Source organism: Festucalex cinctus, chromosome 6 (assembly GCF_051991245.1).
Source record: "Festucalex cinctus isolate MCC-2025b chromosome 6, RoL_Fcin_1.0, whole genome shotgun sequence".
NCBI classification, from domain to species: domain Eukaryota; kingdom Metazoa; phylum Chordata; class Actinopteri; order Syngnathiformes; family Syngnathidae; genus Festucalex; species Festucalex cinctus.
Genome location: NC_135416.1, coordinates 11124534 through 11151992, shown reverse-complemented (window position 1 = coordinate 11151992; position 27459 = coordinate 11124534). Strand labels below are relative to the sequence as shown.

At 40.0% G+C, this 27459-nt stretch overlaps 2 protein-coding genes and 1 long non-coding RNA gene across 3 annotated transcripts; 1 reads left to right on the top strand and 2 right to left on the bottom strand.

Moving 5' to 3' along the window:
* Nucleotides 1-1172: 1172 nt before the first annotated feature.
* On the bottom strand, nt 1173-13022 carry tyrp1b (tyrosinase-related protein 1b). Its single transcript, XM_077524845.1, has 9 exons — nt 12884-13022; nt 11225-11583; nt 8857-8965; nt 7849-8062; nt 7551-7755; nt 4062-4229; nt 2752-2931; nt 1547-1693; nt 1173-1468 (listed from the first exon to the last, which is right to left on the bottom strand). Exons 1-9 carry the CDS (start codon nt 12895-12897, stop codon nt 1263-1265), a joined length of 1602 nt encoding a protein of 533 aa, XP_077380971.1. The 5' UTR covers nt 12898-13022; the 3' UTR covers nt 1173-1262.
* Nucleotides 10112-26806, top strand: LOC144020924 (uncharacterized). Its single transcript, XR_013283994.1, has 3 exons — nt 10112-10267; nt 11231-11591; nt 26476-26806. It is a non-coding gene; the product is annotated as an uncharacterized LOC144020924 (long non-coding RNA).
* Nucleotides 14153-17656, bottom strand: LOC144020274 (uncharacterized). The gene is made up of 5 exons (XM_077523582.1): nt 16600-17656; nt 15889-16155; nt 15480-15597; nt 15108-15218; nt 14153-14351 (listed from the first exon to the last, which is right to left on the bottom strand). Exons 1-5 carry the CDS (start codon nt 17654-17656, stop codon nt 14186-14188), a joined length of 1719 nt encoding a protein of 572 aa, XP_077379708.1. The 3' UTR covers nt 14153-14185.
* Nucleotides 26807-27459: the final 653 nt, after the last annotated feature.

Genomic DNA, 27459 nt, shown 5'->3' with positions numbered 1-27459 from the left:
TACAAAAAGGCCAAGTGAACCTGTGCTGTATATATTTTTTATAATTGCACAGAACTTTTGCATTTAATTAGTGGAGTTGCTGGTGACAACTTGACACGCAATCCATTTGCACACAAATGTCTCATTTAGGAAGTAGGAAGCACCGAGGGAGATCCTGTCTGGAGCTCTCCACATTCATCAACACCATCTGCTCGCCTCGGCGCTTTTATTGAAAGGCAGCCATGACAGTCTGCTTCATCCCTCTCCACATGAACAATTGGCTATGAAGAGCCTTTTAAAGTGAATGAATGCCAACATGCTTTATGCATTTAAATGCACTATTATTTGCTGCATTAGAATAACTCTCAAGGCCAAAATTGGGAAGTCTGAAGTATCGCATGCACTTCTAAATACGTTCCATCATGTCCATCCAAGTCTTTCTTCTCATTCATTAGGAAACTATTTACGAGGGATAGACCAGCAGAACACAAACAACAGACTGATTTTGATGCCTTTTAAGCCCCATGGCTGTTGAATTTTTCAGAAACTGTCTGCTGCCCCGCTGTCACAATGCAGAGTGGGTTTTCCCCAACTGCAAAAAAAAGAAAAAAAAAAACATTCTCAAAAGCTCAGTTGACATACAAGCTACTCATGATCCTCACTCAGGGGGGTTTGAGAGGTCGGCCCATTGACTGCGAGCTCATGTGACGGTCACATCTGTAATATCAACGGATAAATGAGTAATGAAATGATTGACTAAATGTCGACTTTCAGCTTTTGTTTTAGTGATGTTGCAAAAGGCCCATAGTACTGCTAGTATGAATGTGCTATGGCCACAAGGTGGCAGTGTATGTGCTCTTATGGCGAGATGGAATTTTGGCTGTGCTTCACATGGTATCTCAATGCTCTGATTTGCGTGTTAGCTTCAGGGCTCAGACAAGCCTGCAGCCATATCTGAAATTCAATTCAGGGCTGTGTTCATACACAGCACATCATATTACTTAAGTGTGAGGTGTCATTTAGGCACCCTGCAGTCATTTGACTTTACAGTACACTACATTGAAGACAATACATTTGCATTTGCAACGTACCATTTAGTAAAAGTCTGATTTTACAAATTGGAACGTACAAAGGCCAAAAAAAAAAAAAAAAAAGTCTTAATAATATGGTCAGAAAAATAAATACAATCAGAATTTAGGTTGTGATACTTTATTAAAAGACATTGTGGGGCTTTCTTAAAAAAATGCTTCAACATGTTAAGGCCTCTTCATAAAGGCGTTGATTTAGACAACAGACTGCGATTTGTCCAACCTCCGGTCGTCCTCTGAATATCTCCGGAAAGTTTCCCCCAGCAACGGCTCCAAGGCCTCAGCCGAGCGGTAGGATCGGGCTCGCATCGCACAGGCGATGACTCCGCCCACCACCGCCACGACCAGCACCGCCGCAACGATGGCGATGGTGATGATCTCAGACAGGGTGTAGGCGCGAACTGTGGAGAATCAGCAGGTCAAGTTGTGGGGGGTTGACTGGGTTGTCGTTCGTCTGTGTGTGTCTGTATGTTTCCCACCTGGCCACTGGACCTCGTAGGAGTAGCCCAGGTTTTGAGGGGCGGACACAAACATCTCTGCGTTTGTGACAGGAGGCCAAAAAGGAACCATGTTGAACTGGCGGTTGTGTCCAATTGGAGCATTCTCCTCAGGATAGACTATCTCACCTGTGATTAAAAACATAATAATAATAATAAAAAGATAAATTCATCTAATTGGTCTTTCTAGGACGGTCAAGCAGACTTTTGTGCTCAAGAGCCACTTTATATATATTGAGGTGTTGGGCAATTCCACATTAATTGTGATTAATTGCATGATTTCCCTGCAAATGGCTGGAAACCAGTTCATGGTGTACCCCGCCTACTGCCCAAAGCCAGCTGGGATAGGCTGCAGCACACCCCGCAACCCTTGTGAGGAGCAGGCGGTTAAGAAAATGAATGGATGGATGCATGATTTCCTTAGTTGATTAACTGCAAACTAATTCCCCATTTTGTATTTGTTCTAAATAATTAAAACTAAATAATTAAGTTTTGTATTATATACCATATTTTAATGCGATAAAACATAATATTTAACATCAAAAGTAGATGTTTAAACTTCTGGTACACTCTTCAAACCGCTGGGTCAAATATAACCCAATTTTGGTTAAAAAAAAATTAAAAAAAATGACCCACTTGCTACTTCGGTCATTTTGATCCAACTTTTTGTTGTTGTTGTCTTTTTGTTGTTGTTGTTTTTTTGTTTATTTTATTATTAATAATAATTAATTCATTTATTTATTTATTTTAAAAAAAAACAGGGTTTTGTTGTAAAACCAACTTTTTAGTGTTTTGTACAAATTATTATTATTATTATTATTATTATTACCAAATAACAGGAAGTTGGGTCAAATTGACCCTGTTACGAGGTCAGTCTGTTTATTTATTTATTTATTTATGTATTCATTAATTTATGTATTTGTTTATTTATTTTTCTATTTATTGACTTATTTATTTAACCAAAATTGGGGTGTTTTTACCACAGCATTTTTAAGAACGTAAACAAATTCTAAGGCAAAATAAATGGAATGAATATTGGACACTTGGTAATGTAAAAGTATGCCACCCAGGCCATACCAACTTTCTGACACAAGACAATCCATAAAAGTTGACCCAACTGTTATGGGTTGTTTTTGACCCAACATTTTAAGGGTGTTATGATATGATTATGCTGTATTGAATATTACCTGGTTGGTGCCTACTGAGCCATTCATCGAAGATAGCATCGGTGAAAGTGTGCAGCAGGACGAATATGGGATCATTAGGGGAGAGGTGAGTTTGTCCGCCCGTGCCGTTGAGGAAGAGGTGGGCCAGGTTGTGGAGGCTGCGGATCACTGGATCATACATCCCCTGGGGGGCACTGTAGCCTTAAAAAAAAAAAAAAAAAAGAAAAAAAAAAAAGGAATAGCGAAGCCTTTAAAATGAAGACAAATCAATTGTCCAAATCCACCCGTTTTTATCCATCCCCGGGGACGACCATTTTGTCACATGCTGTCGACTGAAAATGACATCACAGTTGCGTAAAGCTCAGGTAACGACCAATCACGGCTCACCTCTTTTCTGAAGCTGATCGGTGATTGGTTGTCCGCTGAGCCCTAAGTAACTGTGATGTCATTTTCCAGGCGGCAGCATATAACAAAATGGCCGTCATCGGAGATAGATCAAAACGAGAAGATTTTGCCATTCAACTCATATTCCAGTTTTAACTTGAAGTGAAGCTCAAACTGTGCATAATTTTTTTTAATAATTAATATTAGGGGTGTGAATTGCCTAGTACCTGACGATTCGATTCGTATCACGATTCACAGGTCACGATTCGATTCGATACCGATTAATCCCGATACGAATTTATAAGTCGATTGTTGCGATTTTTTTTCATTCAAATTTAGAAAATACTCATCAGTACGCTTGTAGAGTGTAAGATTTATATGAAAATGTATTATTTATTTATTTATCTGAAATTTCAGTCTTATAGAGGTTGTAATCTGTTTCATGTTTGAACAGCATTAAAATAAAATATTAAGGCTTAATGTTCCGTTCATATAACATTCTTCCATGCTCAAGGTGTGAATCCTAACCCGAAGTCAGACATTTTGTTGAATATTTTTCCATTAAAAATTGAAGTTTAAAAATCGATTCACACACACACACACACACACAAAAAAGGCAATGATGATAAGACGTTGAATCGGTAAGACTACCGAATGAACAATTCTGAGCTCTTAAAAAAAAAAAAAAAAAAAAAAAAAAAAAAAAAAAATCGATTTTTTTTTATTGAATCGATTCGAGAATCGCGCGATGTAGTATCGCGATATATCGCCGAATCGATTTTTTTTTAACACCCCTAATTAATATATTCTCTGACATTTTATTTCTGCCCTTTCTGCTTAATAAGTACATGACTCTTGCCTTTAAACATTACTATTGTGGCGCATGTTTTATGTATTTAGAAAGTTCACTCTGTTTTGCGCTCCGACGAGAAGGAATCGCTGCAAACCTTCAATGGAGTTCCGGAAGCTCTCGGAGGAGGTGGAGTAGTAAGGGGGTGTGTCAAAGGTGTTGAGCTGCAGACAGTCCAAGACGTCCTGGGGCTCGGGCAGCCTCTGCACCATGGGCCGTGCCACGTTGCCCGCCGGGTTCCTCCTGATGGGAATGGTCTCGGTGTCTGCGAGCGTAGGACGCGAGGTCAGCGTCAGTGTTTTCACTTGCGCGTTAACAAGCACGGCACAAACGAAAAGGATGACTACCATCTAGCCGGAAGCAGTAATTGCATTCAAGGATTTTTACAAGGGAGGCACTCAAACTGCAGTTCAGATCCAGGTCAGTTGTCCCCATGGAAATGAAGAGGAAGGGGATGTGATGATTTATGTTGTATTATTCAACAATTCTCTAATTCTATGTGGGAGACTAGACTAGTTTGATCAGTCTTTAACATGACAGCATGATAATTGTTCACTAAATTCCAACAACAGTGAGTGGGAGCTTTGCGAAGTCTCCTTGCAAATATGACCTCCTTCTTGTTTTCCTTTTTTTTTCTCTGGTTCTTCCCCTCCATCACACACACAAGGGTGCAATCAGTCGGCTACATAACAAAGTTGTCGGTGTGAAGATGATTCCCACTGATCAAAGTCTGCCAGATTCCGTCTCTGACAAGCGCACAGAGAAACGAGACAACCCCCCGTAACCCAGTTAGGGAGAAGTTGCTTGTTGACGCAGGAAATACCGAGCCTGTCGTGACTCTCCGAAGGGATTAACCCGACACATCACTCACACCTCAGCCACTCACGGATCACATTTTTCAGCGGACTCCAAATCCCTCAAGTTTTCTTGTACATTTGCCATTGAACTGAAAGAACCAATTACGATTAAGTAGATTGATAGTAGGAATTATTCCACAAATTGACATAAAAAGAAAGTGTTGTATTTTAAAACTGGAAGCCTGGTGGCGACTTGGGGATTTCAAGTCTGGTGCCAGTGTGAGGCAAGTTCCAATCCGAGCAAATCTGATCACCTAAATCTGATTTCTCTCAGTGTCTCACACAGTTGCCTTTATTCTAGTCTGTAATACTGCAAACTATTTGGAAAAACTGCTTGAAAAAAGCATGATACAATGTGCACTAATTGATTAAAAATAAAGACCATTAACGTCCCTGGTGCCTCTTGCAGATGGTCCTTCATCTTGGTTCTGGTAATTCACAAATTTTGAACAAAGGAGACTCAACTGTTTCTTGGTTGTTGAAAATGTTCAATCTTTAACAATGGGTTTTAGTACGGAAAGAAAAAAACAACAACTCTGGGTTAGATGTGAAATATTTGAGTTACTTTTACCCACTGTAAATTCAGTTATTTTGCCAGATTGAATCTGGGTGAACAGAAGAGTTGAAGATTGTCCCATTTTGGATGCACCTGTGTACTGAAGTTCAAGTAAATTTAATGTAAATTCTTAGAAAATGTTGGCGGTGGCTGGATGGCGCAGTGGGTAAAACCGCTGATGTTGTTGGACATGGAGATCGGCTAGATACGGGTATGTTTTGTCAGGATAGATAACCGGTGTAAAACCTATGCCTATCACTCGAGTAATAAAATCAACATTATTTTTAACCACATAATCTGGTAACCCATTTCTTGGTATCCTTAACACATCATTATGAGTTTTTACTTTTTACTCCTTGTTGGATCAAAATTTTGACTGGGTCATATCCTAAACCCAATGTTCTGGATATAAATAACTCGGTTATAAAGTCATGAAAATGTGCGGTTAATTTATTTATTTATTTATTTATTTATTTATTTATTTATTATTTATTTTTTATTAATTAAGTTATATTATTCAAATAAATATTTATTTTTATTATTAATTATTTACTTTTTCTTTTTTTTTGGTTCTCTGAGTTGACCTGCATTGTCACATTCCATAGCGCCGCCAGGTACCAGGTTTATTTATTATTATTATTATTATTATTATTATTATTATTATTATTATTATTATGAAAATTAGTATTATTAATAATTAATTAATTTTAAGTTTAATTATTTACATCAATATTTATTTTTATTATTAATTGTTTATTTTTTCTTTTTTTTCTTTTTTTTCAGTTCTCTGTGTTGACCTGCATTGTCACATTCCAGAGCTCCGCCAGGTACTTTTAAAAGCCTCTCAATCATGGAAAAAAACAACAAGGTAATTCCTAGATCATGTTGCTCTCAGAACACACTTGTTGTGTGCCGAAGGGTCGGATCCCAAAGCGCAGACACAAATAAGGTTTTAACTATTTATTCACATAACTTGACTAAAAAAGCAAAACCTATGAGAATGCATCGAGAATCACGAGACGGCAAGCCCCCTTGGGCTGCGAAGAAGCACAGAGGAACAGAGAGCAATAATCCGGCAACCACACACATTTCTCAGACATCTTATATAGACAGTAAATACATCCCATTGGTTGTGGGTGACATGTGGGTGCCAGTACTGACATGGAATTATCTAATTGGCTGTTGACCTAGTAACGCGATTAAAGATCCTTGACATCACATAGTTCTTACATCACATAGCATTAAAGATCCTTAGCATCACATAGCCTAAAACTAGTTGAAACTAGGTGATGTTACATCAGTACAAAACAGACACTTGACCTCTGTCACACCCAACAGGTCATGAACTCAACTCAACTCAAACTTAACCCCGGCGTGACCCCCAGACATAAGACAAGACCCAAACATTACTCCTGCATGATGACCCGAGTCATGACAACACTAATTGAAACCTGCGATTGACCAGTTGACCAATCTAGGTTATGATCCGCCTTTCTTCTAAAGTCAGCTGTGATAGGCTCCAGTTTTCCCCACGAATGGATGGTTGCATAGCAAAAGGACAAGCTAGTGACTGAAATTGGATTTCCTTTGCATGGTGTCTGAGCTCTCACCTTTCGAGATTGGGCGAGTAGCTCGGTCATTCAGAAGAGACTCCATGGGGAGAGAGGAGTCAGCAAAGGTGGTTCTATTTCATATGCTTCCTGAAGGCTACGCTAGGGAGGTGTTCTGGGCATAACCCACCCGGGATGAGACCTCAGGGCAGTATTCAGACACGCTAGAGGGAATACAGTATGTCTCATAGCTGGCCTGGGTACACCACTAGAAAAGTCTGGGCATTCCTGCTTAGACTTCTGCTCCGGCGACCCGCATAAGCAGAGGAAAAAGTTGGAGAGTGACGTTTTTTGTGAGTTCAGCAGACAACTGACTTGGGATTTGAACTAAAAACTTTGGGAAACCCTGCTGGTGTAGAATAACTTAACAAATTGAGTTTCTGACAGACTGTAGCAATTGTGAGCAATTTCAAACAGCACAGCAGCAAGGGGGTAATATTTATAGCAGCTAGTGTCATACATGCTCTATTTATGAGGTGGGCGCCCTCATTTTGCTCACATCAACATAACTCCTTTGCGAGCCGAGGTATCGCGAGCTACCGTGTGAGACGATTGTTCCTTACTGTTGCAGATGGTGCCAAAAGTGTCGTAGTCTTCCACGCTCTCGCAGACCACCCTCCACTGGGAGAACACCGAGTTGGGGCTGATGGAGTTCATGTCGAAGGAGCTCCTGGCTCCCAACAGGTCGTCCGTGCAAATGTCGCAATCGCTGCCCCCGATGGCGAAGTTCCAGTAGGGCAACGCAAAGGAGGAATCGCCCAGCATGTCCTAAGTAATGATCGTAGCCTGTATTAGTCTGATATTAGGTCTGAGTCCAGGTTTGTAGGCAATTCATTCATTACATTGAGTCAGTCAACCCACTTGCATATCTCTTTCCAGTTGCAGCAGATGAAAGCGGTGCCAGGTGACAAAACCGGGGCCCTCGTGGGAAAAGTCGACTCCTCCGAAGCTGGACTGGCCTGGGCCCAGGAACGTCTTACTGACAGAGTAGTAATGGCTCCACACAAAGTAGTTGTAAATGGTGATGTTCTCAAACTGAGGCGTGTTGCCATCAGGTCCATATATATCCTGGTAACTAAAAATGACAAAAAGCAGCAGATTTTTTTTTTCTTTAACTCATTCACTCCCAGCCATTTTCACAGAAGCAATCCCGTTCGCTCCCGGCCATTTTACTCAATTTTGACTGATTTTGCAAGGCCCACAGAATATTGTGTTCTATTGCTATAAAAACATGGAACCTATCAAAAGAAAGATTAAAGTAAGTTTCTATCTGTTTCTGTTTTGCAGCAATTAGCATTAGAAGAGAGCTTCATCAGTTTTCGCAAACCTATTTAAAATTCTAAGTAATTTAGCTTTTTTTCTAGATGGCCCTGGTTGATCTCCTTTGCTCTGCTGCCACCTGCTGGCCGTTTGTGTAATAACTACCATTTCTGCAACCGTTCTTTGCAGTTGAGAGGCTGCATCAAAGCCTTCTGTATGCTCTAGCATAAAAAAAAAAAAAAAAAAAAAAAAAAAAAAAAAAAGTATAAATACGTCTTTGGGACACTTAAAACATTTTTAGAAAAAAAAACGTATTTACACGTTATTGGGAGCAAATGAGTTAATCCAGACAGAAGCTGCCAATGGAACATCAAGTGTAAAAAGCCTTTCTGGGTTCTAGCAGGAAGTCACTTTTGATAAGGAGGTCAAAAGGTTTGCACTTACCGCAGTCGAGAGCAGCTTCAAATATTTATGTACGGTTGCTCCCAAAATTATTCTACCTGCGGCTTGTACAGATAAATCTTTTCAAAACAATCTGTTGTATTCCCACGACGAAGAATGATGACTTCATGCGTTGTGAAAATATAATGAGGCACTAAGCATAAATACCGTCTTGTACAGATGACAAGGTCGGGGTGGATCGTCCTCTTTGCTTGGTCCAGAGCGTTGATAAATGCCCGCTTCTCAGTTGCGCTCATTTGCATTAAATTTTTCCTCACTGTAGAAATGTTAATGAAGGAGAGAAGAGAAAAGATTGTTACTATTTGACATCACAGCCATAAATTGCAACATATGATGGTATCAGATGACACAGTACAAATTATTATAGCCAACTAGTGACACCATCGTCCAAATCCAGTACTCGAGGATCACCATCTTGCATGTTTTCGATGTTTCCATCCTACAAACACACCTGATTCAAATGATCAGGATCATTATCAGAGCTTTGAGTTGATCTTTTGAATCATGTGTGTTGGAGGAGGAACATTTAATACAGGCGTGGCCAAATCAGGTCCTCGAGGGAAACTATCCTGCATGTTTTCGATGTTTCCCTCCTACAACACACCTGATTCAAATGATCAGGATCGTTATCAGAGCTTTGAGTTGATCTTTTGAATCACGTGTGTTGGAGGAGGAACATTTAATACAGGCGTGGCCAAATCAGGTCCTCGAGGGAAACTATCCTGCATGTTTTCGATGTTTCCCTCCTACAACACACCTGATTCAAATGATCAGGATCGTTATCAGAGCTTTGAGTTGATCTTTTGAATCATGTGTGTTGGAGGAGGAACATTTAATACAGGCGTGGCCAAATCAGGTCCTCGAGGGAAACTATCCTGCATGTTTTCGATGTTTCCCTTCTACAACACACCTGATTCAAATGATCAGGATAGTTATCAGAGCTTTGAGTTGATCTTTTGAATCATGTGTGTTGGAGGAGGAACATTTAATACAGGCGTGGCCAAATCAGGTCCTCGAGAGAAACTATCCTGCATGTTTTCGATGTTTCCCTCCTACAACACACCTGATTCAAATGATCAGGATCGTTATCAGAGCTTTGAGTTGATCTTTTGAATCATGTGTGTTGGAGGAGGAACATTTAATACAGGCGTGGCCAAATCAGGTCCTCGAGGGAAACTATCCTGCATGTTTTCGATGTTTCCCTCCTACAACACACCTGATTCAAATGATCAGGATCGTTATCAGAGCTTTGAGTTGATCTTTTGAATCCGGTGTGTTGCAGGAGGGAAACATTGAAAACTGCGGTTTCCAAATCCATCCCTCATGGCTACTATTGTCATGTCTCTGCGTTGAGGCTTGTTGTGTTTTTAATTTCAACTCATCTTGAATGATGGTGGGCGGATCCTCTGGTGATGCACCTGCCACTGATCAGTAATCAGTCTGCTTTTAGAAGGCAGCTCAACCTGCTTAGCTTGCTCACCTCCATGTACCAATTGTCAGTCTTGAGGCAGATTGTTGATACCTCGCTATGCCTTAATTTTGATTCATCAGATTTGTTGTAAGTACATTTTTGTGGTTTAGTTTCCCTGCTCTTTTTTTTGTAAGATTTGTTAGTTAATTCCTCCTGTGTTTTTTCGTGAACTTTCTTTAACCTATTGCCATTTAGTAAGTAAGTGTTTTCTGCTTACATTTTTTTGTAAATAATTGTTTCAGTAAAACTTTTATTGCCCACATTATTTGGGCTTGTCTTAAATATTTCCCTAATCCAGCAAACATGATTCAAATGTTATTGAAGATCATTTGAATTGTGTGTCATCTAAAACATGCAGAATAGTGGTCTTCAAGGGCTACTATTCTGCATGTTTTAGATGTTTCCCTTCTCCAATGCACCTGACTCGAATTATCAGAATCATTATCAGAGCTTGCTGAGCTGGTCATTTGAATCAAGTGTGTTGGAGTAAACAATTAAAACTGGGGTGTCCCAATCCGTTCAAGTGCCACTATCCTGTATGTTTTAAATGTTCCCCTCCTCCAGCACACCTGATTCATATGCTCAGAAAGCTCTGACAATGATACTGATCATTTGAACCAAGGGTGTTGGAGGAGGGGAACATCTAAAACATGCAGAAAAGTGGCCTTCTAGGACCACTATCCTGCATGTTTTAGATGTTACCTTCCTTCAAAATATGGTTCAAATAATCTGGATCAGCATCAGAGCTTTCTGAACTGATCATTTGAATCATGTGTGCAGGAAAGAAAAAACAAAAAATGCAATATAGTGGTCCTCGAACCGCTATCCTGCAAGTTTTAGATTCCCCCTCCCTTCTCCAACAGACCTGGTTCAAATGATCAGTATTGTTGTTGGAGCTGTGCTGAGCATTTGAATCAGGTGTGTTAGAGGAGGGAAATCTCTAAAACATGCAGATTAGTGGCAATCAACACCTGATCTGATTTGAGTAAATACAGTGTATATATATATATATATATATACACAAAACGTTCTCCTTTCTCTTACCCACAGAAATCCTCTGATCACAGTTCAGTCCAGTCAGTCCATGTCGACATCGTCCGCAGTCGTAGCCGCTGAAATTCCCGTTACACTGACAAGAGCGGTTGAAGAATCGCAGAGGCCATCTCTCTCGATCATCGCGCCCCGCGTAAGGGTACTGGGGTCCGTGGCGCCGGTTGTCGGCAGCGATGGACACACACTGACCCCGTCCCGTGCTGGAGCCGCACTCATCCCCTGCCTGGCCTGACGGGGAGGGGCAGCACTGGCCGCTGCGGAGACCCTCTGGGGTGACGCACTCTCGAGGGAATTGGGCCACCGTCATTGTGACGCACAAGGTCGCCACCAGGAGAATTGCTCTCCAATTGCTTGACAGGTGAGAGAATTGAGTCGTCATCAAGCATAAAAACAAACTTATAAATACGTCTTTGGGACACTTCGAGCATTAAAAAAAAAACATTTATTTTGGGAGTGAATGAGTTAACTGCAGGCGGTTTGAGCCATTATTCATAATTCAAGTGGCAATTAGCTTCCAACTCTCACATGATCAGAAGCACTTATAGAGGTTTGAAATTATTATTATTATTATGTTCAGATATTTCAATTCAAATTTTTATTTCATTGTTTAAAAGAGAGAAATGAAAAGGGACAGAAAGAAGTGAAACTTGTGACATCTTCCCCTGATCACAAAGATGATGATGATGATAATAATAATAATAATATCAACATAAAATAGATGACAGTGAGCAGTCAAGATGGTAACAATTAAACTAAAATGATTCAAGAGCATGACCTTTTCCAGTAATTGAGCTTTTCTATAAAAAAAAATGTCTTCATACATATGGACTGAGATGATTTAGTTTTATAATCTAGATTGACTGACAGTCTGAGTAATTAGATTATTGTTTTTTTCTTATATGGGCATTATTTTTGTGCCTAGTGCAAGTCTAGCTCAAATGTTACCACCAAAGTGGGAGTGAACACAGTCGACTTGATTTCTGGCCAGTCGAAGAGGCTATTCTCATTCCCTTTTATATTCATAGTCCAAGAGTGCTTGTCTATGAGTTTGTACAAAATTTGACTTTCTGGAGTCCACGCAGAAGATCAAATCGCACTAAGTACTGTATGTTTAAAAGGAAGGGCAAGCAGGCCTCCATGGGTGGCTGATCACAAATCACCACCGAGCACTCTGAGACCACCTTCCACCCCGATCTTGCGTGTGTATCTGTGACAACCCGACCAGGGAGGAAGATGTTTATTAAATAAATCAAATCCACCAAAGTTGTGAAACAGCACCTCCGTCACAACTTAGACCTGCTTTTACCTGGTCTAAAGTCTAGTCTACTTCTCTGTCACCGACTTCACAGGTGAGCTAGGGGCTTGTAATCGAAAATGCCCTCATTCCGCCAGAACGCAGAAAAATGTGCAGCGCTGACAAATTCCCAAACACAGTAAAACTCGACTTGCCCCGGCACAAAAATCAAGACGCGGTTTTTGGGCCAAGCACATGTGTGCCAAATGCCAATTTATGAAAATAGAACAAAATAAGAGGAAAATTAAAGTAAAGTAAAGTAATGAAAGGAGTAGACAATTTAATGATGTAATGTCAATTTTATAGATTATCGCATTATAATAATTAGCTTTTTATTCTGTATTTGATTTCCTTACCTGTGAATGTGCATCTTGATCCTCTTGCTATGACCAACTATAGCCCCCAAAGAATTAGTTCATCCTGCTTCTTTGTCTTAAATAGCTATGGAGCACATGACTAAACCTTTTTTGTAGCAAGTATTAGCACCCTCCACTCCCTACCCCCGAGTTAGTCCCTGATGTGCACACACACACGCACACAAATGGATGACTAGAAAAGGCTTGCATCTTGTGATCATAACTTTGGAGCAGACTGCATATTCTCCTCCATAATGGTCAGATAATATGCAACTATTGTCTTCTTGTCTGTGGATGGTCGATCAAACTGGGGATCCAATAAAAAAAAAAATGTGTAGATCCAGGGGTCATCAACCTTTTTGATTGTGAGAGCTACTTATTGGGGACTGATTAGTGTCAAGGGATACCTACCAGTTTGACATTTTCAAATGATCTCTTAACTGGTGAGCTATTTTTAGCGCCCCACATGCACCAGGTTGGTGATCCCTGCTGATATGTGTGTATAAGCTTATTACAATGTTATAAACTATAAAGCAATACAATGTAAAGATTACTTTAAAAAAAAAAAAAAACATTTTCTAATGTAAGCCCACTTTTCACCAAAGATCTGCTCCGGCAAGTACCGTGAACTGCTGACATTTATGATTAGAAAAGTGTCGTGTATTTGCGTCCACCCCCCGTCATCAATATTGACAAAATCTGTCACCTGCATCTGTGCCATCAGATTAACACATCAAGCTGCACTATTTGACACACCTGAGTATGCGGATGACGGTGTCATATTTTAATAAATTGTTGCTAGCAAAGGCAAACATTTTAGATAAATGTGGCCTTTCTAGTAAACAATGTGTATATGTTTGTAGATGTATTGAATTATAAACCCTTCATTACGAAACCCTTATTGATATAGCATTTTTCAACCAATTACTGGATTATAGCCATTAGACAAATGGATAATTATTTATTTATTTTTAATCTTGCACAACACTTTTATGGTGATACAAATGCAAACAGTTATGAACAGTATAAATCTGTTTTAAATGTTATACTGGTGGCCTTGTGACTATATTGTGCAAGACAAAGGGAACACTTGAACAGCAAACAGTCCCGTTTACAGTCAACTCCCCCCCCCCCCCCCCCCCCCCCCCCCAACAAACACTCACACAAATATAAGCATTCAGTCACACCATGTACAAACTGAAGTGATAATCATTCAAAAATAGTCAGTCTGGTTTGATTACTGTTGGACAAATACTTTATATTCAACCACAAAAAAAAAACAACAAAAAAAGTCCAACCACCCTAGAGCATGGAAGTCCTGACTTGTGAGGAATCTGGTCCAGCCTTGGTCGAGTTCTCTGTGGCACCGTTTGGGAGCTTTGACATGCTAATCACATGCCCCAGTTTGTGCCCTTTGCTGTTTTGTGCCAGGGTCGTCACTGCATCACATAGGTCAGTTGCTGCAATTCTGTCAGTGATTGGAGAAAAAAAAAAAAAAAAAGCTTTCATATCTTTGACCCATTCATCCAAGACGTTGAAAGCATCACATGTGTGGCACACCGAGTAGCCTTTGGAGCGTATGACCTTACAAAACGGCTTGAAGGGAATCAGCTGAGAGGTTCATAATTGGACCTCTGTAAGTGGACAGCTGTGCGCACGAATGTTAAGAGTAAGACGTCAGGAGGCAGTTAGGGGGTATATGAGCGAAATCCTAAATAAACATGGCCTCAATGGTATGTTTATTCATTGAGAGATTTCATTCCAACCAACAACAATTCAAGTTAAAGACTTGGGAATTCTCATGGAAGACTGCCATTATTGAGCAGATATAACACCCAAGGACATTTAAAGATGACACTGGTTGTGTTCAAAATATGACAACAAACTTTTTGTTCTTCATTCTGTGCTATGGTGTAGAGTCCTGTTATCTCTCAAAAGATATGTAATACTCACAAAAAAAAATGTTGGTCATAATCAAAAACAATATACAGTTGAAACAAATCTACAAATGGCCAAAAGTATATCACTGAAACGTTTCACTTCCATTGTATCAAGATGTATTATCGACTCATCTTTTACTGGAGAGATATTTTTGACTGAAATGACACCTTTTATAGTAACAACAAGTTCAAAATGACAAGAAAAGACATTGCATCATACCCTGTTGAACTGAGCCGTACCATATTGAATTGAATCATACGTACACACACTCACGCAAACTTACTGTCGTGTGTCCCCATTTCCTGCGTGGAGTGTGTCGTCACTGCTGTCACACCCGGTGGTCACCTCTGGTTCAACACACCCGTCCTCACATGAGTGCTGTGTCGCCAGGCTACTGCATACAATTACAGGATATTGTTAAGAGTTTGGGCACAATACACAATTACACAAATAGAGGTATTATTTTAAGTAAAAAAATAAGGAAAAAATTGTTGTAATTGGTGCCAGTATGAATGTAGGCAGTTTTCTCATTCAAAACTAAAGCAATGTTACAAAATACATACAAAAGGGTGAGACTAGACAATATTGTCCCTTGGGCCAAGAGGTAGCTGTAAATAAATCATCTTATTATAATGAATAGGGCATAAATTCCTACCTGGTTTTGTTTCGACATTGAAAAATATAGATGGCAATGACAACCGTCTCCAAAACCAAGAACACTGCAGCGATTGTGGCACCGATCTTCCATGCATCCTGGCCCATTTCCTTTGTTTCTTAAGACATACATTCAAAGACATAAGAGAACAAAAACCCAATATGTTTCTAGTGACTTGCATATCAGGAATATCATGATCACAAATGTCATCTGCTTCAATGAGTTAGAAAGAGTGAGTGAAATGATAGTTTCTTGAATGGACTTTAACCTTAAGGACCTTTTCATTCTTGTTTTTACTGTTTCTTCCATTAATCACAAGCAAAAAGTTAGTCCCTGAAACTTATTTTAGGGTTAAACCCACAGAGAAAGACAATCAAAAGCATTAGAACATAACGCTGTAACTCCTCACCTGGATCCACAACTGTATGTTCAACCAGTTCTCCTCTTGCCTGAGGGGGGATCACCAGGACATCGTTCACGTAAGAGTCTAGCATTGGTTGGGTCTTGTTGGAGTCACAGGCCAAAAGGTCATCAGTCGGAGAGAGGATCTCATTGCCGTGGTCAGTGACGACATTCTCTGCAACCTCAGTGAACGCCGTGCCCTGGTTTCCGGGTCTCTGCTCGATGGAGACTTCAGCGTCATCCTCAGGCTCTGGAGCAAAGATCACTGTTGTTTCTAGAATGGACGGTTGGTATGTGACACAGAAATGAAAATGAAGCCCAGAGGCCAAGGTTTAAGGTTTGTCGAGTGGGCCTAAGGAATGTAGAATAATGTAGTGATGTGTTTCAGTTAAAGCTTGGTAGACTGCGCCTTGCAGGTCTCTTAAAGTTTGCCCAGTGCCTATATTGTTATTGGCATCTCACACACTGATAGTCAAGATAGTCTCTCTAGACACGACAATCTACATACTGTATATGTTTTCCATTGGTGGAAATTAGAGTAAATGCATCGATGTAACCTTGATGGGTGGATACAATCAGATTAGAACCACAGTCTTATCCATCCATTTTCTGAACAACTTATCTTAATACTGTTTTTATACTTTTTTTTTACCACATTGTATTTTGTACTTTACTGTATTATATTTAAAAATATCCCAATCAGAATTCAATTTCTCACCTGGTTCTTCTTTGAATTCATATGAAGTCGGCGATGGAACCTCTTCTACTCCAGCTTGTCGCTTATCCCAATCGTCGACCAACACTTCATATCCTTGGTCGAGGATGTCTTGGTGATTTTCACTACCCTCTGAATCCATTTCTGCACCTTCAATTTCAATAGCTCCCACTTTTTCCTTTACATGGCTTTGCTCCACATCATCTTGGCTTTGTGGATTGTTCATTGTGTAATTATCTTCGCTAACTGCCGGCTCGTCTATCAAAGGCTTTGTTGCCTCAGTGTTGGAATTATCAGATGGCAGGGTGATCACCTGACCTTCCACTTCACCTACTACAGCATCTTCCTCCATCTGCCCGACTGTCCCTATTTGTTCATTCACTAGACTTGGGTCAGTGTCTGTACCAGTCTCCTGCACTGGCTCCCTACCAAAGTCTACGTCTTGAACTGTTGGTGTTGTCTCTGTTTTGACTCTTCCATCTAAGATCACAACCTGCTGGTTGCTGTCCTCTACCTTTTCACTGTCTACTACTATATCTTTGCCCATCTCCTCTAAGGTAGCCAACGTTTCCTCTAAAACCTTCTGACTATCTTTGGTATCTATGGACTCATCAATAACCGCCTCAGTTCCAACGGTTTCTACACCAACTGTGGTCTGTTCCATATTATCAGCCACTGTTTCTGCCTCTACTCTTTCCTCAGCTTCCTCTTTACCACTATCATCTATCCCTACCACCACCTGCTCAGACACCTTTACTTCGGTCTCATCTTCAGGCCCCACTGGATCCTCCCCTTCCCCTTCCTGCACTGCCAGCTCATCCTGTTTCCCTTCCACTTGTCCCAGAGCTGCTTCCATCACCCTCTTCAGGACCTCCTCAGCTGTGCCACCTTCCACCTTCTCAGAGTCCTCTTGTACGGCTTGTTGCACCTCTTCAAGGCTTGGTGGGGTGACTACTGGCACAACCTCGGCTGGATTCCATTCTGCTTCATGAGGTGAGGAGCGTGTATCTTCAAGAGTGACTGTGGAAGACTGGACTGAGGTAGGAATGCCTACAGACATTGAAAACATTTTTGTAGGATTTAGAGAGGGACAGATTGTGATAAGCCCATAGGGGATGCAATGTTAACTGGATTATGTCATTAATGCATTCATTATTTCTTATCAAAAAGGCATCCAATTACAGTACAACCATTACATAGGTTGTTGCTCCAAATACGACCCCTCTGAACAACTACCCCAATAGTGACAGGAGGAACACCGCGTTGGTATTGAGTGTGTCTATGCCATTGGGTTGAAAAGTTGTGGTCAAAAGGAGCCTTCTGAGTGTGTTCGCCACATAGAGATGAGTGGGAAGGGTGCAGTACCACATGTCCTTAGAAGAGGGACTCTCCCTGGATGGCTGAGTTTAATATTGGCTTTCGGTCGGTTTGTAATTTCCGATTATTTACAGGGGTTGCTTACATCTAAAACGTAGCGATTGGTCATACTTTGGTCGTCTCATGTGGTCGTCTCTTATGCAATCATTTATACAAATGTATTTGCTCGTTTCAGACAATTCTTATACATTAATTGTGATTGCTCTTCCTTATTGTCCCTATTGTTTCTTTGAAACTGCTCAGGATTGCCCCCTGTAAAGTTAAAAACACAGCACCACTGCCTCTAGGACCTAGAATCTAGGTCCTAGATGCACAAACATTTGAAGGCATATGAAATTGCCTAAGATGTACAAAAACAGTCTTGATGAGTCATACTCTAAACTGAACAGAAATTCTGCCATTTCGATTTTATTTTGAAATCATTTTTGTCCTTTCATAGAGGTGATATTTTAACAAACTCCTCCGAGAAAAAATATCTGATCATCTTCAAACTTTCATTTCATTGTCATGGTGATGTGGTGTTTGAAAAGAAAAATTATACTGCTTTTGAATGTATGAAACTTAGGACACAGATGAGGCCTGTCCTCTGTGCCCAGTGGCCGAGGTTGCAAGGGTCCTTCTTAGCTGCTTGCAGCTCTAGTTATGGTCATGTTCCGTTTACACCGAATGCCCTTACTTACACTACTGTCCCATTTAGCTGTCCTTCAGAACAGGAGTGGATATCTCCCATCAGTGGGACTTTGGGCACTTAATGCAAACCAGGAAATGCTGTAATCTATACCACAAGACAACTAGTGTGTATATAAAACACATATGTATATATCTTGGGAAGAAGCTGCAGGGCTGCATAGTGCCAACCTACCGTCAGATGTGCAGTGTTTTGTTAACAACAGCACCAAGAATCCTTTTAAAAAGAAGTACTCCATGGTTTCCAGGAAGCAATATTGTGGAGGAAAAAATACAATCCCAGTCTGTTTTTATAAAAACCTCTTCACCCTCTTCGTTATGGTTCCTTGTAAACGAGACATGTACTGAGTGTGTAGGCTCTTGACGCTTGGACAGTAAATTTGGTCTGGGCTGGGAAGATGTTAGCAGGTGATGCTGAAATGAGGGTGGGTGGAAAAAAACGAGCAGCATGTTAAATATTGCCTTCGAACCTACAGGTGTCTGTGATAGATGGCGTTGTGCGGGTTTGAAGTTAGTAAAGTTTCACCTCATTGTTGAATGCATTCGGGACCCTGACACGGCCCGTGTGACGCTGTGGCGGCATGTCGCACACAGAGTGGACTCTGCTGAGCAATTATAGATGGGCCGTGAGTTTGTCTATGAATGATGCCTTGACTGGGAAGTAGTGGAAGTCTCTGGGTGTACCATCAGAAGCAAATCTTCATAATCACCCATTTATAGTGGGAAAAGTGTCATTTCATAGGATTTATTTTTATTTTTTTAACTATTCTCAGTTTCTATCACATTTGAGCAGTGTGATAGAGAGAATTGGGGGGGGGGGAGTTGACACTGCTGTCTGTTATAATACAGAGTATGGTCATGTTTCATGGATTTCAAGCATGTACGTGTTTAGTTTGCTCATGTTACTAAGGGAATCGGCGAAAGCTATTTACTGTAAGTAATTGAGATCTGTTTGGAAATCCAGTGTCCACTGTTTGTATTGCCAGAGGCATCGAAAAATCCCCAGATGGGTTTTAGAGGAGCAGATTATTTACATTCACATCCAGGTTAGCATCAAGGAGACTCCCTTAGTGAACACAGCATACGCTCTGATAGGAATGTTTGATTTTTGCCTTAGCAGAAAAAATCTGACACTGATTGGTTGAATGAAATCTAAAAGTCACGGTGGAATACGCTCTGGTTTTTCGTGATTCTGAAAGGGACACTGAATAGAACTTAATCACACACCACACTAATGGAAATAATACATGGATGGATGGATGGATGGATGGGCAGTCAGTCAATCGGGTTAGTTCTCCCATGATGCTTTAGCAAATTGATACATGTGATACAGGACAGATGGTTATGTATTGAACAGCTGTGGCTATGGTGCAATATAAAACGTTTTGAATTCACCTAGTAAAGGGAAAGCAGTTGTGATGTTGGTGTCTTATGCTATTGAAGTTATTGTGCTTATACAGGCCATTGGGTTACTAATACTATGATCTTTATGATGATAACATGAGATGTGTTAGCCACTCATAGTTTTGTCTAGTGTTATGCGAATGTCGCTTATGATAAGAAGACTATTGTCAGTTGCTATGGTATGTTACTCTTATTTTGCTTGGTCACTCTTTGTCATACAGTCTCTACTGAGGTTTCCTATCCTTCCTCTTACATGCAAGCTGTGTTCCATGTGTTCTGCATCCAGCACCGCTTGAGGTTCTTAGCCAAGGTTTAAAGGTCAAGTTCAAGTCTGAAATTTGTGTGCTCATCTGTGTTTTCCGCTTTCTGATGTTACTTTGTATTTTTGTATATGAAGACTCTGTTACCCATCCCCAGTGTCTCCCGTGTCTACGTTTGGGTCCTCAAATCCACACTTTTTTTCAAACAATAGTCAGGAGCTGCTAACCAAAGGCTTCATTGATTCTCGTGTCAAAAGACTAGTGTGATAAAACAATAAGCTTATGTCACGGAACATGGGATCTTCTAACATTAATATCTTCTGTGTGTGGTTCATATTTGTTCTATTCATCTCACAGCTCTCTGTTGTTATGTGGTTCATGGATTTCCTTTTCTTTGAGGTTTTGATATTTAAGCAATTAGTCATGGGTCCTACAAAAAAATAAATAAAATAAAATAAACTACTTAAACTACTTGAAATCAATGCCAAACCCTCTGAAACACAATTGAGGCCATTAAGAATAAAATAAAACAGAAACAACCACTTTTGATAACTTCTAATCCTTCTTGTTCTCTTTCATTCGTGACTGCCCAGGATTAGATGGGGAAGGTTAATACAGTCACATGAGCTCCACATTGTGCTTTGTGCTACCAGGCAGTAGCACTACATACGAAGCTTGTGACTGGGTTGGAGCACAGGATTATCTCAATGAACCTTATTGTGCACATACACGTACCACACACACTTCAGCTTCATAACTCAAGGCGCACGAATGGTCATGCACAGGCTGAAGAATGAACAAATGCTTAAATATTGTCTGTGCAAGAGATAATTGCAGAATAACTATTGGTACGATATCATTGCCATATATTATGACTGATGAAATAATTATTGACACATTTATGAGATTCAGTTACACAGCTACTTTCAAAAACATTATTAGTGTGAAGTTTTATTTTCAATGACAAGAAACTGGATTTAAAAAAAGGAGTGTAGAGAGTGCTGGCGTTTTCCTGGGACGTAGCTTACCTAAGTGCCTGGTTCTCAACCATTTCTTTTTCATAAGCCACTAGTGATTTTAAAATGTAATTTTATCCTTTTAAACAGCACATTTTCTCAAAGGCAGCTCACCAATTAAATTGAGGTGATTACATTATATAAAGGCAAAGTAACCTTTGGGCGAGTCAAACTGTGTGTGAGAGCAGTGTTTCCGAATCTTTGATTAAACCAGAGAAGCAGCCTGGGGAGTAACAGGAAGGCCATAGGAGGAGTTTCTGTCTGTATTTCACATGTTAGTGTTGGAATTTCAGATGTCCTCTACATGAAGGGAGCACACGATTGTGGTGTATAACCAATACTCAGCGTAGTCCGTTCACACTACTAACAGATGCAACTTATGTTATACATTACCATCCGAAATGATAAATTGACTTTTTTTCCATGATTGTGAACAGCAGTCAAATTTTAACTTCAATACAAAGACTACCTTTATAATCATCAAAAATGCTTTTCTTCATAATCATTTTTTAAATGTGATTTTAATGTTTACAATTGTGGCACAAGAATCATGTGAATTATATGCACGATTCCCCAAAATCATACATACAAAGCAACCCCCCCACTCTATTTTCTTGACCATAAGTCACATACATGTGATTAAGGTCTTTCAAAGTATTTAAAATCCAAAAGTTTTTGTTCTTGCACTTTTAGTGAGCTATTTTTTCCCTTGCTTTACTTTGCTTTTAAATCTCTTTAACACTATTTGTAACTGCTTTTAAAGAGATTACACCACTGTATTTTAAGGCATATTTATAGTCATATAATGATTCAATCTTACCTTTGACACCATGGCAATGTAATTTTTTTTAAATGAAATATTAGGTGTTTTGTAACACGGAAGTAAAACTCCCGGTTCAGTAAAACCCCGCCTCTCCCCTTGTGATTGCCGCGCCCCTGGCGAGCCGACTGCAGTCTGCTGTTGTAGCTCTGTGTTTGAGTATGCCACGTAACTTAATCCAAATCAATTTTTCAATCAACATATAAGCTCCTTGCCGCATGAAATCGTGGAGGAGGGACCAGTGACTTGCTGCTTACAGAGAACGCACACTAACCACTATACTGTTCGTTCAGTTAGGTTCAACAGTGTAAAAGTTTTACTTTTAAGTGTCAGCCAGAACGGGATTTTAAGAGCCAATCAATTGTCATTGCACTTTGTTGGCATTGCAAATGTGAAGGATAATTGATTGCTTTGAATTAATTTGGACAGAATGTTTACTGATTAAAGGCTACTTTTTGTCACTATCCAATGGAGGTCTCAGAAAGTGGGCGTGCGTTTAGGCCACAGGGGCGGTGCGGGGGTGAGTCCGCACCTTATGACGTCATAAAGTGAGCACTAGCTCGTTTTGTCTGGTTGGGAGGGACTGGTGCTTGGAGAGCAGAATGACCTAGAATTTCTCAGAGAGGGACGAATGGAGTGAAAACACCACTTCCGTCATGACTACAAGCTCCAAAAAGTTTTTTTTTTTTTTTTTTTTTTTTTTGCATGTTGCTGTCCCTTTAAAATGTTGTACGTGCAATTTTAATTATATTAAATAGTTATGTTGTATACAAAATGTGCTATAAATCAATTATCTTTTTTTTGTTTTTTTACAATTTCTACATACTGGTAAACGTCTGCACAAGGTGAAGATTTTGTGTTACTTATTAAGCCCCTCGTATAATTAACCTCACCCCTCCTCAATTTGCAATCATTTTATTGGCAAGAAAAAAAGTGTTTTCATTGGTTTTACTTGGTTTTGACCTTGGCCTGACCTCAAAATGTATGCTGGTTTCACGTGTGCAGGCTGACGCATAGAAGCCATCAAAGGGAACGTTCTATGCAGGTTGGTGCAAATGGGAATACAGTATGTAGAGTAAACCCCAAAGCAGCGTGCCCTGATGACCTGCTGATCCGGGAGCACGTGCTCTCATGGGTAGGCCTGCACCTGCTCCCACTGATGAGTCCAACTCCCCGTCACACTTTTTAACACACTTGTCCGTGGACTGCACATTCTAGAGGAGCTACTTAGGGTTTAATCTCTCGTCCCCAAGGTCAGGGGTCGATCATACCAAAGGCCGCTTGGGTTTTTTAGAACAATAGTACAAGGACTTTCCTCAAGTAACCATGAATGACTGGAATTTTGCTGTGGTTTAATAAAACCACTGAGGCCTAGTGGCTTTGGCTTGAGGTCATTATGAATGACACACCACCAGAGGGGGCTATCCCCTTTAAATTGGTTGTAGTGTGGACGGGTTGCCTCATCTTTGGTCAGTGGGATCAGCAATTTATGTGGTCCTCTCACTAGTAATTACATTGAGAGACATCTTCAACCTTATTATCATTAGGATAATATAAACCAATAGCACAAAACCTTTTTTTTCATAAATTAAAAAAGAAAAAAACTCCAATCTGTGCTTTTATAGTACACAAATGATTGCATTTGCAATTAGACAATACAAGAATTACTTATTTATCTTCTTTTTGTACTTTGCATTACATCTTTGTGTCAGTAGTTTCAGGAATATTTAAATACCAAATATCTGGGCCATCTTTTGTGGGTCATACTTAAAACTTGTGAAGTTACCTTTTTTTTTTTTTTTTTTTTTTTTCCCCGCTTTGCATACATGGAGATCTGAGACTTCCTGTTGACACAAACAACAACATCCACCAGTGCCAAGCAAGAGAAATAATGTATGCTCTCATTATCATTCCTATTTAGACTTCTAATTTATTCGGCCTTAGTGGGGAACAGCCTTTTCAAAGGAAAAGTGGCATGTTGATAAGGTTGTGGAAGTTGGGTCGAATTATTCAGTCCTCCCCAAATTTTCTCTCGCCCGTGAAAACATGAACTCGTAGCCCGACTTGTGTGCATCACTCACACACTGCCAGCCTTGACAACTTACAATTAATTAGAAAGAATTCAAATTTCTGGGCATGATTATGCTTCTGCAAAGGCTCTGTGATCAGTAGCTCAAAGCAGAGTTTTAAGCGTAGGAACTTAAATCAGCTCACTGAACGACGAACTGAAGAATTAAACTGTGCAAAGCTGTGCTATAGTTTTGTGGGAAATGACTGACTGGGGAGAAACTCAACGACAGTCCGACTCGTGTGTTCATATTTTTTGCCAACATACAAAAGAGTTCCTTTTTTTTTTTTTTTTTTTTTTTTTTTTTTTATAAATGTGATGCGAATAAAAGAGGAGAAACAATACCGCCTCGCCTTGTAAATGGAACAATTATATAAAGGCGCCCGAGCGGATTACATAAATGTTTTAATGTTATCAATATTTCATTCTCTGTGCATTTGATGTCTGGTAATTGGATATTTATGTTGTGGGCTTCCACACAGTAATGTGGGCATGTATGTGCATGTATGGTGATGGTTAGTTGTATATTTGGCAGTGTCAGGAGTCACCAAAGGATGAAGTGTGTCTTAGTGGCGCTATTTTTTTTTTTTATTTATTTTTTTTAAGTCACAAAGTGATGGGCATATAAAGGAGAGAGTTTGAAGGTTTGTCTGGTAGTTTATGTTTTCTCTTCGGCGCAGACGGTGCTGATCGTCCTTGAAGCTCGAGAACATGGGAGGAAAGGAAGAGTAGGAGGAGCACTAGTTTAGAACTCCTTAGTGGGGAAGCCTAATAAAATTTTCATATAACATAGGAATTGTCTTAAAAGCATCTTGGCAAAAAAAAAAATCACGGAACTCCAAGAAAACAACCACCATTGTATGAATCCCTGTCGATTACTCTTCTGCTATGAAGTTTCTCAGAGTAATCTCGTCATTGTAGCATCATGCACAATCTGTATCTCTCCCACACAGCTCAATGTCAACAATGTGGACAGGATACAAAGATGCAGCAACTACTCACGAAAGGCCTTCGGGTAAAACCTAAAATAATAAAATTCCAAGGTGAACTTGATTTGACCTTCTCTAAAGTTTTGAATGCACCAACTTTTCCATTGTTACTGCACTTTTTGCACAACGTACTCTTCTCTAATAAGGAGCTGAATGGCAAAACTCACAAAAGATATTTGATCTATGAATGGACCAATATCTGTCGTGGTTGAACGAGAATTGGTATTTAAGGCAATTAGCAAAACACAATGGCTAGCCTGCTAGCTAACATCATCCGTACAGCAAGCTGTCCATTTCACAGATGAAAGAACCCATCTGTGCCATTTATCTCAACTATATCTAACTATATATCTGATTTTGAATACACTTAAAATGTACGGCCAGCTGTCCGTCTATGACAGTAACATTTTATTTTTGACCGACACGTCACACGTTCAATCTACAGCCGTAGAGAACAAGGCTGGCTATAGCTATAGCTATTAATCTGCTTTCTCAATAACTCCCTTGGTCAAATGACATGTATGTTGTTTTTTTTTCTCACTCTCTGCTAGCAAAGACACAATGTGCTCATCCTCATTAGGTCACGAGTGAGCTGGAGCCAATCACAGCCAATTTAGGGTGAAAGGAAGGGTTGCCCGACCACAACAAAGACAAAATTCAAACACTGAATCTCATACCTGTGAGCCAGACGTGCAGTACACTTGAATCATCTTATATTTTATAAGGAGAAATACACCGGTTGAATATTTAAATTGATAACATACTCTTAAGAACTAATATAAGAAAGGCTAATGGAAGCCCAAGTTGTTAAAATCACATTTTGTGGAAAAATGAGATCACAGGCTCATTTCCTCACTGGTGCGTATGGCCTCCACGTACAAGCTGTACGCAATCCTTACTATGTTCGGGTATGCTTTTGATGTGACGGATTGTGTCCTTGGGGATCGCCTCTTAAAATTGGATCAGGGTATCAGTCAGCTTCTGGACAGGCCAATTGGCCAGCAAAGTCTGTCTGTAAGGCTTCTCGTGGTCCTTTTGTGTACAGCACAACATATTGGGCTTTTGGGTGAAATGTCACAATGAGCCTTAGATGTATTAATCTTTAGAGGTGAAATTCATTTGATCTTCCATTGTCCAACTGCTCAGTGTTTCACTACTTGCAATTCTCCAACAGGGAATTTGACAACAAAATTCACAGGTGAAGATTTGATTTGATTTGATTTTTTTAATAACCTATGCCTTTGTGTGACTCTTCCAGGCTCTTTGTAGCGCCGTTGCAGCCTGCTGACGACATCCTGTGACACTCTAATCTCAGTGGCCATCTTTGAAAACATCCTGTATGAGAAATCACAATGGCGAGGTACTGTTGATCAATTGTTTGATTTAGTCTTGATCTCGTGAAAACACCTGCTTATAGCCAACCTAAGCAAACATTTTATACATACTGTGCCTGTGTGAAAATGTGTCCCACAAACTGTTTTGGTTCCTAGTCAGTCCCTTTTAGAAGACAGTCCAGCAATTTTCTGTGTACTACTGCTGAAGTTTGAATGTGTGACGTGTCAATCAAAAAATAAATGTTACTGAGACAGATGGAAATGTATATTTCTACTGTTAAGTTCATTCAAAATTAGCCATGTAGTTAATCATAGTTCCATATACAGTATAGCTGATTAGTGAATTGAACTTTCTGTTGTCAGGCACAGATGAGCTGAGTGCTGTACAAACGATGTTTGCTAGCATGCTATTGCTAGCCACTGTGTTTTGCTAAATTTATCAAAGACAACACAACCAAACATATTGTTCCACAAACCCAATGACGAAGTTTTAGTTCCCAGTCTGTCCCTAGTTTAGAGGAGGCTGCTGTATCAACTGCAGGGAGATTTTCTGTATACAACAGTGATAGCCACTCAATTTATCCCCCATCACTCACAGGTCATACTGGATTTATTTATTGATTTTAAGGAAAGAAATAACATTTTGGGCTATATCTGGTGATGCAACCCCAAATACATCAAGTATACATCATTGTTTCAAATCAGGTCAGCATTAGCCGTTTACTTTCTTGCCACCAGGAAATATGTTGCCTGCCTATACACGCACACTTCAACCAAAGATGACACAAGAGTGTTCCCTTCATTTTAAATGGTGTAGTTTCCCTTTCTGGCCATGTAAAGGCGCTGTTGAGTTTCATTGCAATGCTCCCAGAGGATTTGAAGCCTGCCAAAGACAAAAAGAGAAGCTG

What these genes read in the sequence shown, in the direction of transcription:
- tyrp1b (XM_077524845.1), bottom strand. An exon ending in AACTGGAAAGAGATATGCAA is followed by an intron (nt 7,756 to 7,848) that starts GTGGGTTGACTG and finishes ATCATTACTTAG; the next exon opens with GACATGCTGGGCGATTCCTC. An exon ending in CTACGAGGTCCAGTGGCCAG is followed by an intron (nt 1,469 to 1,546) that starts GTGGGAAACATA and finishes GATTCTCCACAG; the next exon opens with TTCGCGCCTACACCCTGTCT.
- LOC144020274 (XM_077523582.1), bottom strand. Translation starts at nt 17,656, where the DNA reads ATGTCTGTAGGCATTCCTACCTCAGTCCAGTCTTCCACAGTCACTCTT. An exon ending in TGAATTCAAAGAAGAACCAG is followed by an intron (nt 16,156 to 16,599) that starts GTGAGAAATTGA and finishes CGTCCATTCTAG; the next exon opens with AAACAACAGTGATCTTTGCT. An exon ending in CAATGTCGAAACAAAACCAG is followed by an intron (nt 15,219 to 15,479) that starts GTAGGAATTTAT and finishes AATTGTATGCAG; the next exon opens with TAGCCTGGCGACACAGCACT.